General features: G+C 40.5%; 1 protein-coding gene across 1 annotated transcript in view; it reads right to left on the bottom strand.

Moving 5' to 3' along the window:
• The window catches only part of LOC122765570 (zinc finger protein GLIS1), a 49389-nt gene that overhangs the window by 12356 nt on the left and 16661 nt on the right, over positions 1–20372 (bottom strand). The window contains exons 2-4 of the mRNA XM_044019947.1: positions 17053–18179; positions 7804–7965; positions 2586–2699 (exon numbers count right to left, since the gene is read on the bottom strand). Coding sequence (XP_043875882.1) covers positions 2586–2699; positions 7804–7965; positions 17053–17955 — 1179 coding nt within the window. The 5' untranslated portion in view covers positions 17956–18179. The remainder of the gene's footprint in view (positions 1–2585; positions 2700–7803; positions 7966–17052; positions 18180–20372) is intronic.

The raw sequence follows: 20372 nt of genomic DNA, 5'->3' as shown, positions 1-20372 counted from the left end.
ACCGTAAGGAGTTTATGAAGTGCATGTTTAATATTTGAAAAGTCCTATTCAGGCCCCGCAGCAGCACAGGGCGTGTTAGCCGTGTCACAACTCACAAGCACACGTGGTTCTGTTTAAACCAAACAAGGCATGGGAGTACACACAATGCTCCAGTGTCACTCATGGTCCATAGAAAACAAACAAGGGCCAGATAACGCTGAACAATAGGCTCCCTATTTTCCAGGGAGCGTGTGTAATGCCCTGTTTTGTTGTACAGTATTTCATCTGACTGAATTACAAACATGCTTACTCTATCCTTTCTCCTCCTCCTCCCTCTGCTGCAACATCGCTCCATCCATCTTTTTCATGAGCAGCGTCCACTGAGAAAAGGTCCAGTGTGTAACATTTAGGAGGGTTTATTGGCAGACATTGAATACACTATATACCATAAGCATGTTTGTATATATGTATAATCCCCTGTTAGATAAAGATTGCTTGGTGTTCGTAGATTTAAGATAAGGCCTGGTTCACAGCGAACGTGTGGCGTGAACATCGCGACCCGGTCAGAACAAGGACCTTTCTGCATGACAATGAAATGTACCACACTCTTAAAACATTAGAGGACAAAAATGTCCAGTTCCAAAAACTGCTATAAAAATGGTAGAGATTCACTTTTTTTCTTCTTTTTTTTGGGTTAGATCTATTGATTAACTCCAATCCCAATTCAAAACTATAAAATATTAAATAATTATCAGGATTTTAACAATTTAAATGCTAGTTTGAAAACATGATGCCAATATTTTCTATGAAAAAACACACATATGGAATGTTTTCCATATTTGTTATATGGAAAACATTGTTGTTTTCCATATAACAAATGTTATATGGTCTGCTATGTAGGGTAAAAGGGTTAAAATCCTCAAAATGATTTAATGTTTGGTAGTTTTGAGCAGGGCTGAAGTCGTTTAAGTGACCTATGGAGAAAAAAGCAGAAAAAAAAACAACTAACGTTTTTAAGCAGTTTTTGGAAGTGGACATTTTTGTCCTTAATGACTTAAAAGGGTAGTAAATCAAACTGAAGCCTGACAGGTAACGTTAAAAAAACAAAAAACAACGGTCTCATCTGACTTGACTGTGATCAGGTAACACAAGAATTTAAGCTTTTCTTTCGGTTTCCTTGACTGAGATTTCTCTTATTACCTTCTCTTCATTGATCCACTCAGACTGTCTTTGCTTAAATTACATGTTTCTAATCGCTGCCTCTTCAGGAAATCCTGAACCATATGTAATAGACAACAGATCACTTTTGTGTCACTAGTGACTCCTCTCTGGTCACCGTTGTGAAAACGCAGCAGTAGCAAGGCGTCAGTAAGGACACAATGACTTTTCCTCGGAGCCAGTGTTGTGTCATAAAAAGCAAACCTGCTGTGAAAACCACTACAAATACCAAGTGAAAGTCATTCCCTTCAGGTTTTTGGACGAGGAATAACGCAGTTCCTTTGTGCCGTAAATCGAGTTGTCATTTTTCCATGAAAACCCCATCCCAGTGGGAAAGAGAAAAACACAGTGAAAGCAAAGTTTTCTGGGGGACCAATATAAATATGGATGGTGCCATTTTCCTATCAACATTCTCACATCCTAATGACATCTTTATGCCAAATAGTGTCTATTTCAACGTTGACGTGTCGTTTTGAACACAATTCACCAGCTCTCATATGTACCTTTTCTCACTCTTTAATGTATTCAATTATGGGGGGGGGGTTTCTTGGCACATGCAATTCTGATAATGCTGTTATGTTTCCTTGGATAGCTCATGTTTGGTAATTTGACAGTAAATTTATAAGAATTATTATTATTTTTTTTTTAAATACAGATATCAAGTTTTACTGAAGCAATTTATTATGCGTTTAGAAAATATCTTTGTATTTCCACACAAAAGCTAATGGAAATGTATTCGGATGTTCTATATCTCTAGCTGTGGAAACTACAATCATGTATTTTTAATCTATATAAGATGTAGGTCGTTGTACAGGATGAACAGATATTTAATCCCCATGTCATGATATAATGTATAAAGTGAAATTATTTCCATCAGAACAAGCATTAATGTCTCTGTTGTCCTCGTATTTGGGGAAATGACTTGGACAATGACTTCAGGATCATATTTTTGTAATTGTGTGTTGGTGGCCTTTGGAGGTTAAAAACACAACTCAGGTGAACATTTTTTATTTTTACTGAAGCCACTTCTTCTGTTGCTTGCTGCTGTTCCGCCACATGTAATCTAATATACTGTGAACTAATCTAGTTTCAGAGACGCACAAGGATTTTTTTGTCTCTAATTCCCTGTTTAAACCTGTGTAAAACTGTATTTTAACAGCTATTTGACCAGTGGGATTAGGTATATGTAGCCATATTGTCACAAACCTTGCTTTTTACAACTTGGAACGGCGCTCAATATTCTGTTTTCTTCATCCTCCAGTTGTTTATAGCATCATATTCCACACTTTTTTAAGTGGGTTCGTCCAAGTGTGCCTGCTAATTTTAACACTGTTGGTGCCAAATGTCCAGTACAGTACCTACTGTAGAAACATGAAGTGCTCTCATACCTTGACCTCTCTCTCCTGAAGGCCTTTGGCAGAGTGAGCTTTGACGTGTTTCCGCAGCGAGCTTGGGTCGGTGTAACGTTTGGTGCAGCCCGGGATCTGACAGGCGTACGGCTTCTGTGAATGGAGCACAATGAGAGGAGGTGAGAGAAGACAGAAACAAGGGAGATGAAAATAAACAGCTGTGCTGGCTTCTTATCCCCCGTTACACAGTATATCATCGGTGTGCAGCGCTTATCGCGTTGTTTCTGTGAGATCTCCTCCAGTATTTAAAGCAGCTGTGCTGCAGGTACCAGTGAGGTGCCTGAGAACCTGGGAGCTTCCACCAGCCTCGTCTCCTTCACTACTTATGTCGGTGATTTACTGCGTTTCCCTTTTCACCCTCGATACCGAGGGACTGAAACCAAAACCCTGACGTTCCCAGAAAGATTTTCAGCTGCTAGAGAACGGGCTTGAAGAAATGTGCCACAAATCAATACAAAATAAACACAGAAATATACAACACATCAATAATGTGTTTAAAGGATTCAGAATTATGGTTTATAAAGAGGTTCAAGCTGAACACTCTTGTGTAAACCAAGCTAATACCGACAATCCATTATATGAACCATGTCATGCAGTCTCTTTAGTTTCAATTCGAATATGAATTTGCACAACCTTGGGAGTTAAAGGGACAGTTCAGGTTTTCTGAACTGGGGGTACATGAGGTACTAAAGCATTGTAAGTACGTTATGAATTGGAGAACCAGAATACAATGTATAAAGTGGAGAAAATGAGCTATTTATGATATTTACCATGCTGGCACACAGCCTTTCCTTTGGCACTACATTTTTCTCAACACACTTCATATCAGAACAACAGATCAGCCGTGTGGGTTAAACTTTTAAAGGGCTGATTACACACACGTATCCCATGTAAAACCCCCCCCCAACTCAAAAAAGAACCTGAACGTGTCGCACAGCATTCAGCACATGATGAAGTTAATGGAGACACACTGTGTTTCCAGATGATTCTCAACCAGATGGGTTGTAGAAGTGTGTATATGCGCCGCAGTAGCTCTGTGTATCACAAGCAGAAACATTTAGAATACATGTTGTAAATGTGGATGTTTAGCCTGACAAGAGCACTAACAGTGAAAGGATGCACAGATGTTAACATGTGGATCATGTCAACATTTCACAGAACGTGATCTTCACCCAGGGGAAAAGTATATTTACCTTTCGTCTGCAGGCTTGAAGGAGAGGAAGAGAGAGAGGAGAGTTAAGAGCCTTAAATCAGTAACAGGATTAGTAACAGGATTATTAGAAAAAAGAAAATAGGACTAGTAAAAGCTGCATAACATAGGACACAGCATGAGAAGTATGTTTTTCGATACATATTTCATGCACAAAAAAGAGAGAGAAAACCATTCCGTGTAGATACTTTAAAACTATTAGACTTAAGAAGCAGTGACAGGGAAAGCTGTTTTCTGTTAGTGAGGTTGTGCTGCTTGTATTTCACAATTTTATCAAAGCTGTGAGTTTAGATGAGTTAACGAGGCCATTTCCATGAATATAATTCCTCACAGATTTCTCCCCTTTGCATTGCCAAGCATTCAGCCAGGTGGAGTGAATTAAAGTTTTCATTAAAACACATGTACAGTATTTACTCAAATCTTGGAGGTTTACGTACCAGGATCTGAACATCATGAATGAAAAAAAAAAAGAGAAGCAATGAGGCACGTTTCAATAGGTTTTTGCCAAAAAAATTCTAAAACTAATGATCCGGAAACAACTAATCAATTTCTCATTAAAGGAGTTGGCTCCAAAATCCAAAGAGTTTCAAAACAGCACTAAACATGTCATAGGTCAAAAAGAAAAATGGGCGATACTGCAGTTGGTGTACAGAATTTAACTAACACTACATTTCCATTTGAAAATGAACTCTGTTTCAGAGGAAATCTGCGTCCATACTAACAACTAAAAATGTATGGCACATGAACAATCAGGTACACTGGACATTGGCATGTCAGTATGAAAACGAAAGCTGATTTTCTCCTGATTTGCTTGATTTCATTAAGTACTACTAATAAGAAACTACAATTTTTCAGTCAGTCAATTTTATTTATATGTGACACCCTCAATCCTTTTACCCTCAGCATGCAGCTGCTGAGAAAACTTCCTCTTCAAACTTCTCTGTTTTTTTGGGGAGTCCTAAAATGCCAGATTGGTGTTGACAGCCAAGGTATCCAGAGCAGATGTCATTTTGAACAAAAATGGGAAAGGAGCCATAGATGGAGCCATATATATTCTCCATTTAACCTAATCTAATCTGCATGTCATTGGACTGTGGGAGAAACTCGCAGTCAAACCAAGAACCTTCGTGTAGCGAGACGAGGGATGAGAATCGGTATCGGTCAGTATCGTTTTCGGTCCGATACAAAAAAGTGCAATTGCCCCATCCCTAAGTGAGACAGTGCTGCCTCACACATCAAAATGTGTACTCTTACTACTATTAAACCAAAATCATTACATAAGCAATCATCGTCTAAGGGCAGCAGACTGGAAAAACGTCCCCTGACATTAACATTAATGTCAGATTGTGTTTTGCCTGCACCTTTTCCCCTTTGTTTCTACTGTGTGTCTTAATTTAAACATTTCAAAGTTAAGTCTTGAAGCTGCTCTGACACTGCTCTTGCATCAGAGCAAGTACTCCTCAACAGTGCCTAACTTTACATGCTGGCAAATATTGTGAAATATCATGTTCTTTCGAAACAATTTCGGAACAATATTCCCTGGGAGACCAACTCGCTGCTCCCCGAGTCTAAACAGATTATCTCTCAATGAAGTGCTGAGCCCCTCTCCTACTTATCTTTGACTGAATTCAGAGTGATGCCATGGCGAAGTGGTCGTTCCACTTGGTAAGAATGAGACGTTATGTGTGTCAGAATCGCACAGAAACTGAAATACATGAATCCTCCGGGCTCAGAGAACCGTGACAAAGCAGTAAAAGGCCTACAAAAGAAAACACAATGTGTGTTTCATAACTCAGCATCATGTGCTTATCATTGTTGATTTTGGCCGGATAACCCATTCCTACCAAATCACTTCTGCCATGTGCACACATGTGAAATGCACACGGCGTAACATATGCAGCAGAAACTGGAGTGAGGTAGGTGTTAACAGTAGTTTTGAATCCGAAAAACCTCCCCACAATGTTCAAGTTTAATGAGCTGCGAGTTCTTGTCTGTATAAGACCGACCTCATTCTCGAAGCAAATCTTGTTCAACACGCAATTTTTCATAACCTCAGTAACACAATATAACTGGCTGGTTGTTATTCTATATTCAGGAATTGTTTACATTCAAACGATCCTCCGCGGGCCTCCGTGATGGCGCCAAATGTGTCTGAATCCTGATTTGTGACGCAACTGCGAAAGCCGCCATTATCCAGCGTGAAACCACAAAAAGGAGAAAATAACTTTCCCCTCTTGTTGTAATAACACGGCCGTGCAATGTACAGCTCCATCTCATCCCTGTAATAGGAGATCTGATTTTCGGGATTACTGCTAAATCCTCATCACTTGTCAGCAGGAGTAAAAATAACTGTGGCTCGTCGAATAAATCCACTGCAGGTATGCATTTTCACAGTCTGCTACGAGGAGCAGCGCCACTTTAAATAAAGATTACTGCATCGCTGTATTCCCTCATCGATGAACAAAGATTATCATTAATAAATATTTTACATCACTATAAAGATTAGTCCAGTGTGTTTAACAGTGAGAGGAGAGGGAGGTTTGGTGCTCAGCTGGAAGACATTGTATATTAAACATCGTCGGCTTCAATTCAGACCTTACAGATGTTTTAATGTGCAGGAAAACTATTCAAGTTACTTTACTGAGAAAATAAGATTTATGTTAAAACAACACTTTATTTCAATCCAATGACTAAAATGTACATAAAAGGATAGATCAGGTGCATGTGAGGCAATGTGTAAAAAGCAGAATTGATGAGAGGATGGGATTTTGTTTTTTAATCCCCTTGTTCCTCATTTTCTTATCAGGAAGTTGTCGGGAGATTTGACTGAAGACAATGTTTACTTTTACTTTGAAACCAGTAAATTGACCTGATCTTTCCGTTTATTAAATGAGTCTTCCTAGCATCCATGAACTTTGAAATGCTCAATTATTTAGACTAAGATAGCGTCAGTCTCTTTGTCAGTCCAACAAATACTGACTTGGATTTTGTTGCTGTTGTCTTATTCTTATGTGTAGCTACTGGCTTCTTGTTTTGGAAACAGAATAACACAGTTCCTTTGGGCCATAAATCAAGACATAACCATGTTTAACAAAAGTTGCATCCCAGTGGCAAAAAGACAAAGTGAAATCAAGTCTTCTCCAGTCTATAGGGATCAATATAAGCACAAATGGTTCAGTTCTACACTGTGCAGTCGGTTTGAACATCATTAAGACAGGTTAAAGACAAAACGTGTGAATTCTGTCTTTAACTTAAATAATTAAGAATATAAAATGAATGTGCAGCATTGTACTCTGATATCACGAAATACAACAATGAAAGTTGTGAAATACACGATAAGCACTTAAACAAAATGTACTTTCCATCACGGGACCTGAACGTGGCTTCACGAAAAGTCCTGGCATGAGATTTGACAGCTGGTGCACAAGAGGGAGCAGTGGTGAGTTTAAGAGTTTATTTCTGTTCTCTCGAAGGCTGCATCAGCGGTCGCATTGCATAACTTATTGTGCCGTCAAAGCCTTAATTTACGGCTAAAGTCAAATGGGAAGCTCGCCCCCGCTCCTCTGAATCCTCTGGTGAATTCCACTTTCGTCATTTGACGTGATTAGATGTTGAAATTTGCTGGTGATTTTATTTATTTATTCGTTTTTTAAAAAGACTTGGGACTCCCATGATGTGTGAGAGAATGATTTTGCGCTCCTGTACGAAGGTCCGACTGTGAGACAGACATGAAAAAAATTAACATTAACGTCCGTCGAGATTCACTGAATCTGATATTTCATGTGTGGATGCAGTATCTGTTTTATTTGGTACCTTTCTCGTTTTCCCTGCTTCCTGTTCCTGCTCTTTGTTTAGTTTTTCACTAAACAAAGTGAATTTCAACACAAATTCTATCTGGTGCAAAAAAAATTCCCAAACTTTCAAGGATTTTAAGGACCGTGGGAACCCTGTGAGGTGCAGTTGTAGTGCGGGACGTTGTTTACTGACCGTGTCCAGGTGTGTGCGCTGGTGTTTGGCACGGTCACTGGAGTTGCTGAAGGCCTTGAGGCAGCCAGGATGCTGACAGATGTACGGTTTCTCTCCCGTGTGGCTCCTCAGGTGGATTTTCAGGTTTTCCAAACGGGAGAATGCCTTAGAGCAGCCTTCGAACTGAAAAAGAGAAAACATCAAACAGTGTTAACTACAACTTCATACTGAACATCGACCTGGGACTTGTACAGTACGCTAGTATTTCCACAACACACAGGATGTCGGTTCTGAGCGTTGGTGTACTTCCATCATTTATCACACACTTTTGTCTAAAATTACCTCAACTGCCCCCTGAGCCACAGCTGCCTCTAATATAAGAGACTCAATTTAGACTTGCATGATAAAAGATTGGCCATGTTCCTCCTCTGTCTTCAATAACAGTTCTAAATGGAAAAAACGTGCATGATGCATTTTAAAATGACTTAGATTTTATTTATTATATTTTTTTCAAATCTGCCTTTATATGATTCTCACATGCTTATATATAATGTATGTTCCAACAGTTTTGGCTGCTGTGAGCAGGAAAGATGTAGTTGACTTTACCCACCTGATCTACACAGGCATCATAATCGTTTTCACACAGCGTCTCCGGTCATCGTGTTTAAAATTAGGGCTGGACCATTTTTGAATAAATATCTAATTGCAATTATTTTGACAGCAACTGCGATTGTGATATGGTTTGTGATATTTGTGCAGGTCTGTGAGAAACAAAGACGTTCTCTTCAGTCTATAGAGTAAGATGTGTTACAGGTCAAGACAATAATTCATCTAAAATGATATTTAGACACACATTTTGGCTTTAACAAATACTGTGCCTCCTAATGCGATTTCAATAACATTACAATAATGAATTGTTCAGCCCTAGTATGAATATCAGAACATCTGTTTCACAGTTCCAGAAATTGTGATGGGTTTTCAAAGATGTCCAACCAGCAGTCTTGACAAGAAACTGGCATTTCAATTGATCCTCTTGTGTACACTTTTGATATTAGCGTCCACAGATTTTCTCCCCGTGTGTGTGTGTGTGGGTTTCCTCCAGGTTCTCCGGTTTCCTCCCACAGGCCAAAAACATGCAGATTTGGAGATTAGGCAAATAGGACACTCTAAACTGACCATAGCTGTGAGTGGTTGTTTGTCTCTATGTGTGGCTCTGTGATGGACTGGTGTCCTGTCCAGGGTGTACCCCACCTTTCACCCTATGTCAGCTGAGATTGGAGGATAAAGTGGTAGAAGATGAGTGAATGAGTGAGTGGAGGATAAAGTGGTAGAAGATGAGTGAATGAGTGAGTGTAAATTAAAAAAGCCAAAAGCCAAACATGGACAGTGCTATGTATTCTAATAGGTAAATTTAATTTCAAGCTATCCTGACGAGCATGAATATAGGCTGGTGTTGCCCAGTTTGTTTCCAAGTGATGGGAGACAGAATGTGGAAAACAGAGCTAAAATGAGACTTCAGCACTTGGACAAGTTAAGTGAGTGTTTTCTGAAGTCAAAAAGCCCTGTCTTACACCCGGCACACACACATATGCATGTGTTGGTTTTAAATGAGGTGTGGTCAGGCGCATTGTTGGCACAATGCAGTGGAAAGTGATTGTGCGTATGACCAACAAAACCCCGAGCGAAAGTCAGCGGCTCACACGTTTTCCAGTGGGCACAATCAAGACGGTCATATGTGCTTATGTAGGCTTATATTTACTCACATTACTGTAATTGAGTAGTTTCTCGTGTGTACTGGTACGTTTGTACGTAGTGTTTAAAATCTGTAATTTTACTTTCACTTCTTCTTTTGGCTTCTGCCACAGTGGATCATCTGCCTCCATCTCGTCCTCTCCCTCGTGTCCTCCTCTGTTACACCAGCTGTCCTCATGTCCTCCCTCACAACACCCATGAACCTTCTCTGTGGTCAACCTCTTTTCCTTCTGCCCAGCAGCAGCTCCATCTTCAACATCCTTTGTAATTTTACTTCACCTTAAATGTGGTTATTTTTCAAAAAATCTAAATGGTGAATAGACAATGAAAGGAAGATAATTTCTGAAAGTCGTGACAAGTTGTGACCGTGTTGGTGAAGAAAAGTAGGATTGTCTAAAGAATCCACAATTAATATCACCTTGAATGGTTGTATTCTTTGAAAATGTTTTATGGGATGATCTCCACTAAAAATGACTTTGAATTGGGTACATAATAAATGATAATAAATGACTTTACATGAGCTACTGCTTACGTGAGTAGAAATTTAGACTGGCGGTTTTATTTTACTTCTACTTAAGTATGATATTTAAGCACCTGTTTCACCTTTGCTTAAGGGTTGGAAGCATCTCTCCTACAGACTGGTAGGTCCACATTATAATAGAATTCCACCAAGGCTTTGATTTAATAGGTTTACAGTATATTGGGTTCCAAACAGATTTGATAATGTGAAGATTCAGACTTTTTTTTTTAACAGTAAAAGTTACCTATAAATGCACTGTTTTATAATAAAAAACTTTTCTCCCTGTCACAATTATCATTTCTAAATGGAAATGTAACCAAATCTAAGCCACACAGGAGTGACTAAATGAACAAAAATATCATAATAACATAACCAGCTGAGCTAATGAGGACGACATGTGACCATAAATAATACATGATAAAGCCGAAGCTGCGGGCCGTACAAAATCTGACCAAGGGCCATGATTGGCAGCTCTTATTAAATCAATTATAAATATTATTAAAGTGGCAGCAGCACATCCTGTCTGGTGAGTGTCATATATGTAGTGCCCTCCTACAGTGTTGGAACAATCAGGCCAATTCCTTTATTCCATTCTTTATTCAAACAATAAATAGCGCTGAATGTCTACGTTCAGTTTCAGATTGGTAGGATAGTTTTCTGCATGTGCAGACTGCATTTAGAAGTGCATCCAACATGAAAACCAGAGAGCTGTCTACGGGTGAAAAACAAGCAATTGTGAATTTGAGAGAAGATGGGAAATCAATCAGAGCCATTGTACAAACATTGGCCATAGCCAGTGCAACCATTTGGAATGTCCTGAAGAAGAAAGAAACCACTGGCGTAGTCAGCAACAGATGTCCAACAAGTAAAGGAATTGGCCTCACTGGTCCAATACCATAGGAGGGCACTGTACTGTCAGTTGCTACTGCTGGCGTCAGACCCCAGTGAGGATTCTGTGTTGTGTTGACAAAGACCATAGGATAACATAGTGCTTTTATGCTGTAAATGAAATCAACTGCCCCAGTGTGCAGGAGAAAAACAGAGGCTCATAGGTTCAACTCTGATTAATTTCTGAGTGTCCTCGAAAACAGCATGCACAGTCATACTCTCCTCTGTTGTTGTTTGGCTTCGCCTCACTGCCAATGCAGGGCGATGATGGCAACACTCGGTGCATCCCCTTAGGGGAAAAAGCCTCATGGATTCCAGTATGACCGGCTCACTCGTGTCTCCTGAACTGACACAGGTCTGCATTCACTGTCAGATTTCTGTGTCCACGCAGCCTTGAATACAGAGATTTAGGCCGTTTTCACACCTAATAGACCGCTCGACTCGTTGCGTTTGGGGACTCGCTTCAATGGGTGGTTGCAACATTCAGTCGGTCAGAGTTTGCTTTCACACTGCTGCACTTTAGTGGTGCACACATCAGAGTTCGGTTGTGCATTCACGCCTCCCCAAACGAACCCAACGGCTTTTCCGAGCAAACGAACTAGGGTTTCAATTAAAAAGGACTGGTGTGAATGCACCCTCATGGTCATGGTAATGTTCATGCAGTTGTATTGAAATTTTTCTGTCAAAACTTCACTACCACAGTTTTAGTGCAATCCTTTCAAACCACACACAACCTGGTGCAGCAACATGTGTTATCCTGGTTTAATTTGCAAAACTGGACTTGTGCAAAGCCCATACTGTGCACACGCTGTGCACTTTAAACCTCACTTCCAACATGCAAATCATTTTTTTCCTGTTCATAAATAAGGAGGTCATTTATCACAGTTTACAATTGATTTGAATAAATGATAAGCTATAAACAGGTCATGGTAAACCACAACACACACACACACACACGCTTTAAAAAAGTGTTTCTGTTGGACACAAGCCACGCACAGTCAGCAGGCTAAACGCACCATAGAGACCATAAACCAACATTTTATAACTTCATTTTCAGAAACTCTGTCACATTCAATCTCAAATGTTCAACATTTTAAATTCTCTGCATTGTCCAATCTGACATGTAAGTCAGAGTTTAAATGTACATATTTCTCAATGCATGTTCTGGCTCTCCTGCAGGACTAACGGAAACAGAGGGTGAACAATCGCAGGAGAAGAAAAAAAAACTGGATTTCATAAGGTTACTTCATTATTTTTATCCATGATGTTAACACAAATTGAATTGACGGGACCATTCCTCCTTACACATATTAAAAGTTGATTTTTTTTTTTTTCCTGAAAAGAACAATGGTGTTTTAGAAATAGGTCTTTAAATTTGGCCCTGGTCTGTTTTCATTCTCTTCTAAACTCATCTGGAAGGACATGTGGAAAATATCCTCATATTCATCCCGGGGTTTTATTATGTCGGTAAATGTCATTCACCTCATTTACTTTTTTCACATAAAAAAACAGCGCTACATCATGGTGTTTAATTAATCCGTGGCACAAAATCAAAAAAAGCTGAGAGCAAACGTTTTAAAAGTGAACAAGAAAACTGTGGATGGAGACTTTTTATGTGCATTTCAGATTTGACTGCAACATCTTGCAGCTTTTATGTCAATGTCACGACATGTTTGACAAAAAGACAGAGGCACATCCAGTCATGCAACCCACCACAACACTACAGCAGTTACAAAGTCAAACTAAGGAAATACCCCTGCATTTGCAGATGGTTCCTAAATAGAAACAGATTTCTAAATGATCTGACAGAGCAGAAATTCCAGCACAGATTCAGTTACCGTTTATGTTTCCTTTACTGTGATATACCATGAGAAAATGAATACTAATCGTAATAAACTCTAGGAAACTGTGCATTACACTGTTTGACATTCAAAGATCCAATCTATGGTTCATCCTGTAACTCGAGATTCAGTTTGTTGTTCTTTAAAATGTTCTCTTCCAATTGTCTTCCCCGCAGCATTTCCCTGTGTTCATATGGTCGATCATTTCATTTCTAGGTGTTGTTCTTCATTCCACGTATTTAAAGGATCAGGCTGTGGTTATTCTATATTTTACATTCGTGTTGAGAAATCCTATGAAAAGACCAAAATCAAAAGTGTGTTTGTTCTGTTCTCTGCACTTTCCTCAGCCCTCTCACAAGCTTTAATGACAATAAAGGGATAGTTCTGTTGTTTTTTTGTTGTTTTTTTAAATGAAGAACAGTTGTATGAGTTTGCTCTATCTTGCTCCCCTGAAACAAAGTGGGACACGGGAGCAGCTGCCAACTGTCATTTTAAGCCTCTTTCACATTCAAATAAGCTGGTTAGTACCAGAGATGATTAATACCAGTCCCATTGCCAGTGGCTGGTCTGTCCTGTGGTGTTGTTTTTTTCATCATACGTCATTCATGCATGAAATGTGACGCCAAAACACTTAAGAAATAAAATGAGTCAGAGGGGAAAAAAACAATAACAACAATAACACAATGGAGCTCAGTGATCTTTTACTTTAAAATCTCAAACTCAGTTACTAAAAAAAAACACATTAATGCACTAAGGGGAATGCTAATGGACATTTTAAGCTGACATAAGTTATATTAGGTTCTTTAAGTGGCTACAATGTGTTTTTCCTTGTGTTTTACTGCCAGCACACCTGCAGGTTGCTATGGCAAAAAGTTTTAACATTTAATCAGTAGACAGAATATTCACGACCAATATCTGTGGCATCCTTCTTCATCAGTAATTAAGTTTTACTAGTCCGAATGACGTCACTTTTGCCGTCCATGCGTTTGGGGTTCATAATTATAGATAAACGGATTGCTAATATCTGTGACGTCATTCTGACAAGAAAAAAAAAAAATCTGTAACTGTAGTTTGGACTAGTAAGAATAAGGTCCAGTGATGGGGATCAATACATGTGACAGCGTTATTTTCTTTAGTAACAGGGTAATCAAACTACTTACTGTTTCAGTCGATACAACACAGTTACCGTTACTGACAATAAAATGACTTAATAATTGTATACTAATAAATTATTATTACGGTATTATAATTAAGCTTATTGAAGCTGTTTTCATTCGTCCAGGCTCTCTCAGCCACACAGGAGCTGCAAAGTTTTATTTCTTTAACAATGCAGTAACTCAGCTACTAACTCAGTTACTATTTACAAACACTGATGACTTCACAGATATTTACAACAAATCCTACTAGTCACAATGCAGGTCTGCATGGACACGATGTAACTAACTGTAACAAACTAAAGCACTGTCTTCTTTATCGGGGTTTGTTTTCATAATCATATTTGTAATAGATGCTATAACATACTGTACCCGCTTGTTTGTACATTAGAGTTCTTTACGATAGTTGTAACTAACAATACCACTTACCAACTGTGGGGGGACCCTGAGAGCAAATCCTACATTATGTTACTTTAAGAAACGTGTCATTTCAGTATAATAATCTATGAATGATGACTCCACTGCTGAGGATTTAAAAACACTGGTGTTTACAGCCTGAATAACACCTGTCTATTCTAAGACTTGACTTTACGAGCTGGTAAATAGAGTTGAATTAATTATCAAACACTGACTACATTCATGTGACATATTCATTTTCCATTGCAGCACCAGCAATGACCTAATTTACATGTGCTGGCCTGAGCGCTCTATGAAAATGACATGACGTTATTCGCGTAGCCCAAGTGTGACTAATGACTGTTTATTTTGTGTTGGTTAAGATTTAATCTTATTAATCTGTTGTTGCAGTGGACTCTCCATGTGAACGCATTTACAAGAGGCTAACAGATTATGTCATTTTAATGAAGTAATTCATATAAATACGAAGCGCGTGTTCGCGCTTGAGTGGATATTTATGAATGAATTATTAATAGGAGTCGCAGGTTGACAGCGGCAGAGTCACTGGGGGATCAGGGCCCCAAGTCGCTCAGGCTCAGGGACGGGATGTGTTTCAAAGAATGACTCATGACAAGTGATGGAGGGTGAGGCAGAGCTGGGACTCAAAGGCCACAGTTGTGATGGTTTATGCAGAAACAGTCGGACAGTGTCTGTCTAAGCACTACAACCTAAGGTGGTCTGGTTTTGTCTTTATCTTTGATGCACATCTTGTTTTTGTGTAACCATTTTGACTTTATGGTTCACCCTCCTTCAAAGACAACCTGCATATTTTACGAGATGTGTTGTCCAGAATCATTGACAGGAAATGCTCACTTTTCCCTGTGCGAATACAATTTGTGGTCAGCATTTTATGAATTTAGACTGACTGCTTTCGTCTCTATGTACACTCAGTGTCCAGCTTATTAGGTACACTTGTAATGCTATAAAATCTGCATTACTACATGATCGACAATTCAATATGGTTTGACATTGAGGTAATATTTAGTGATCGAGTTGCAGCAGCCAATTGGAAATCATTGTTTGCGACGATATTTTTCTGTATATATGGAAAGAATTTGAAGTTAGCACTATAATAATTATATCAGTGTTAGGTATTTCAGTATGTCACAAATTTTAAATGTGCCCAAAGTAAAGTCTATACTTTTTTTTGGTCACTGTGACCAACATGGTGAAAGCAAAATACAGCTTATCGAAAGTCACAGGAATTTATAACACTGAAGAATATTAAAACAGAGAATATTCAGAATTTCTGCTTGAATAATAACTGTCTTGATTGGAGTAACACAATTTTGTTTGCTGACCCAAATATTCTGGCACATAAAGGTCCTTTGCGTAACATTTAGGAGGGTTTACTGGCCATTACGTATGTTTGTGCGTTAAAAGAAAATGATTTGGTTTTCATGGCTTTCCAATCAGCCTTTAATGTACAACATATTTTCTGGTATGTGAAGGCCAGCGTAGTTCTTGTCATTAACGTCACTAGTTCTTACACACTGGACCTCACCACACATGTTGTTATGACAGATGTCACAAAATAAACCAGGATTAAAGGATTACAACTTTAGTCAGACTGCATTTGCCAGACAAGCAGATTTTTTTTTTATCTCCAGGAATAATTTGTTTATTTCATCACTGACTAAAATATCTTCTGCTCCTAAATTCGCTGCATTTGTTAGAATCACCACAGGGTGATGTGCTCATCCTCGCAGGCTCAGCGCTACAGTGCAGACACATCTTCCATTCATTCCGCTCTGCTGCCACATTTTTCCCTCCAGCACGCATGAGTCAGGGAAACCTGTCGTGAGCAGCGGAAACCGTTTGATCATCTCTGTCTAACAGACAGTTGATCACTGGCTGCACAGTCTGAGGGAAGTCGAGACACAATGTAAGCAAGTTAATGCCTTTTCAAAGCAGTTAATCCCCAAAATGACCCGAAGGAAGCAAACATAAGAGTTGGACACGAGATGTGTTTTGACTCAAAATAGCAGCAGCAGTTGCTGCACTTGCCAGTTTGATTCCTGCATGACTGTAAAAACCACCTTCCTCCATTACTGCTGCGTCAGCTCGATAATGTCTTGTGTTTTACGTTTCATTTGCAGACAAAGACTTAAAGCTGGGTGTAACTTTTAAATAGTGGTGCCGCTACCTTGTGATGCCCAATGACATCCACCTGCTGCACACAGGAAGTGGCATAGGTGTTGTTTAAAATTTGGTCAATGTTTAGTCGTACAAAAATAAGTTACCACAACATGTTTTCAGCCCAAGAGCAGAGCAGAGAAGGGGTAAAATAAAAGGCAGAGATTGGGGTAAGTGTTAGGATTAGGGACCAGGATAGGACTGAGGTTAAGGTTGGGATAAATATCCAGGTAAGGCTTTGTGGCTATTCGCTGTTGGCTCACACTAAGACAAACTTTAATTTCATTGATATCATCAGAATTTCCATGACCAAAAATAAATCATTAATAATAGGTTATATATTTTCCTTGTCAGTAACTGATTAGAACCGGCTTGAAGCTCACAGTGGCGTTTATGTGTGCATGGACACCCGGGACGGTGGCTCTGAGTGCTTCCCTTGTAAGGCGACGCAGGAAATGACACCCTTGGAATGAAAACAGGCTGGTTTGTCATTAATCAACCATTCGGCAGTAGCTTGACTCACCATGCATTTATTGGGCTTTTCTCCGGAATGAACCCTCATGTGGATGAGCAGCTTGTAGCGAGCGTTGAAGGGTTTGTGGCGCCTCACACAGCCCGCCCAGAAACATGCAAACTCCTCCCCTTTGCGCTGGTCGATGTGAACCTTCTCGATGTGCCTCACCAGCTCCTCCTGGCTGCTGTGAGTGACATTGCAGTCGATCCAGTGACACAGCTGCTTCTGTTGGTCCACTCTGGCTTCCTGTCCTACGGGTCCATTAAGCCCCGGAGAGTGCAGAGGTGTCTGGGTGCCATTCTGACCGTCGTGGCATTCGAGGGGCTGGTCAACCTGAAACAGCTCCCCCTGCTGGCTGTTCATGTGAAACGGTTCCGTCTTACATGGCAAGAAATTATCTACAGGTTCTTGTTTAATGGTGTGGTACTCGTCTTGTACCGTCAGTTGTTGTTGAGATGTTTTGTTGTTGGCGTCGGAGGAAGGCAAGGAAGAGGGGAAAAATAAGGAGGAGGATGAGGAGGCAGAGGAAACCGAGGATGAAGGGGAGCAGTAAGTGGGAGATGTGGCACATCCAGTGAGCATGTACGATAAAGGGAGGGAGGACTGAGGGTAGCAGCTGAACCTCTGGGTGTCTTTAGGGTCTATGTGAGCTGTGGTGGCAAAGTCCTCCACAGATTTCTCTGTGTGGGATCCATTAGTCTTACAGCTCAGTAAGGACGTGAGGTCTCTACCCAGGGAGGACAGTGACAGGGACGTCATTGGGAGACAGCACAGACCACCTGAATGGATTGAAGACGGACAGAATCCTGCAGATGACAGTGGTGGCTGGAGGTCCTCAGCATCTTCAAAGGCACTCCCAAAACCAGGTAGAGTCAGCTGGACGTCTGGGGGCCCAAGGTCAGGGGGCCACATGCTGGCTCCTGCTCTCTGACTTCTACCAAGAGATACCTTCAGTAAAAATCTTCGCTGTTAATCGTCTTGGAGTAACTCAAGGAATCCAATGGAGGAAAAGCCCATCCACAGCATCTTTCATTACTTAAACATAATCAGATTAGATTGATCTCCTGCTGCTGGCATCATGTGTAATCTTCTGTCATTTGTTCCGTACTGCTGCGTGGTCAGTCATCGCTCATGCTCTGTGGGAGACACAAACCAAACCCTCATGAGTCACCTTAACGCACAACAAGCACAAATACAAAACACACTGAAACACATCATACAAGAGTGTTGGGAGGTTCCTCGTTAAATGTTGCCCTTTGAAAAAGAGTTGGCATGGACTCTTATGTCATTATTATACTATTACATATAATTACGTTGTGTTTACAAACAGTGTTGCCAACTGGTTGCATTTGTTGCTACATTTATCAACCTTTCGGATGCCTGTTGTTAAAGTGATTTTTAGCTACTTTCCATTGATGAGGCCATCAGGACTCCCCTGTGAGTGACTCACGCCTCTCTCTGCATCTACTGTTCTGTTGTTGACTGTTGTTGAGTGAGCGTTTTGCATGCGAGTGTCACTGAATTTACGGCACCACTGTTGTCACTAGCTTTCATGTGTATGGTTATTTTGTCGGATTGTGTCACAATTTACTGTGAGAACAGGATCACACCAAAAACAGAAACACACCAAAGGGGCTGAAAACATCCATCCATCCATCCACTTAACATTTGACAGTCAATCCCAACTGATGTTGGGCAAGAGGTAGGTTACACTCTGTGCAGGCTGCCAGTCTATCACAGGACCGACATAAAAGAGACACACAACCAGATACTCAACACAATTACACACCAATGGCAGTTAGTGATCTTTGAAACAGGGGAAGCTCATTTCAGGCACAGATATTTACACAAACGAACAACTAGAACAAGGAAACGTGAAAATTATGCAAAACTAAAAATGCTATAATAGTGTTTTCATTTACAGTGCATATGTACAAATGAAAATGGTCTATGTTGCCGAGCAAATAACACACAACGACCAGCTATTTGTCTTCAGGACTGAGGCAGAAAAGGCTCTGCTGTTGCGTATGTTTCTTCAACGCTGTCAATTAAAAACTGGCTTCGCCTTTCAGACAGTTCCTCCAATCATCATACAGAATCCCAGCGCCCGCACCCACCCACTGCTCCATTGACTCCGTGGGAAGAGACGTTTTTGTCCAATCGCCGCCGAGCTCACCGCAGTGAAAAAACCTATTCTGTGGCGTTACATTACATTACATGTCATTTGGCAGACGTCATTTTATCCAAAGCGACTTACGATAAAAGTCGTCCCATAGAGAACAGTTGAACCTGAGCTCAAGTGGTTTTAATGCGAAAATACGAAAATCACGTTACACAATCCATCATCCGGGATAAACAGCTGATTCTGAACGCACTATTGACACATTCTAATCACATTCTAGCGCACGTTTAGTAGTGTCTTTAGTGTCTTTAGACTGTGGGAATTTAAGTGAAATATAAAATAGAATTGACAATAATGGACCAAAATTGTGAACCAGAAATATTTTCTTTTTGAGTCTTAGGCGTGTTGCCCTCAGAACTTAACAACACCAACTCAGGCTACACACAGTATCTCCAGGACATGAAAAAACACATTCCAACACTGGTGTGAGTTATTTTCAGCTAAGATTACACAGGCAATATTGTGATCGTGCAGAACTGTGATTCAACTTTCCATGCCGTTCCAAAGGGTGAAGCGCTTATTCCCTCATTTATCACCCATCAACAACACTGCATTCACACACCGGGGTGATCGGCGGAGACGTTTTTGGATGAGGTAAAACCCAAACAAACAGCGTGTCCGACCCCCTTGTCAGCAAGCTTCAATCAAACATGTCTGACTGCGCCGCCGCCGCCGCCGCAAGTGTATATTTAGCTTCTTCGGAACTGCTGTGACGGCTGCAGCTGATTCATTACTGCAGGCACTGAGGCCACCCTCACGGCAAACAGCCAGGCGTTGTGTGGCAGCCGATGGCCTGAAACGTGCTCCAGATGATACTCAACAGAGGACAAGCAACGGGCCACCGCTCTCCACTGGTTGTACCGATGCAGGTCAGGGAGATGGCGGGAAATGGTGGGTCAAACAGAAGCCCCACCCCTACTCCACCCTCACACACACACACACACACACACACAGTAGCTCCACTGTGCAGAAGTCCCCGAGTGTTTATTGGAGCAGACCTGATTTCCACTCTTTTCTGCCATCTGTCAGATAATGATGATCTAATTTACAACAGGATCGCTGCCATGTGTAATTAGTCACTGGAAAGATTCAATGGGATTTATGTGTGGATGGATATTTTACAAGCCAGAACCCAACCCGGCTACGA

The sequence above is a fragment of the Solea senegalensis genome, linkage group LG1 (assembly GCF_019176455.1).
Source record: "Solea senegalensis isolate Sse05_10M linkage group LG1, IFAPA_SoseM_1, whole genome shotgun sequence".
Taxonomy (NCBI): Eukaryota; Metazoa; Chordata; class Actinopteri; order Pleuronectiformes; family Soleidae; genus Solea; species Solea senegalensis.
The sequence above is the reverse complement of the archived record's forward strand: the minus strand, read 5'-3'. Positions and strand labels throughout refer to the sequence as shown.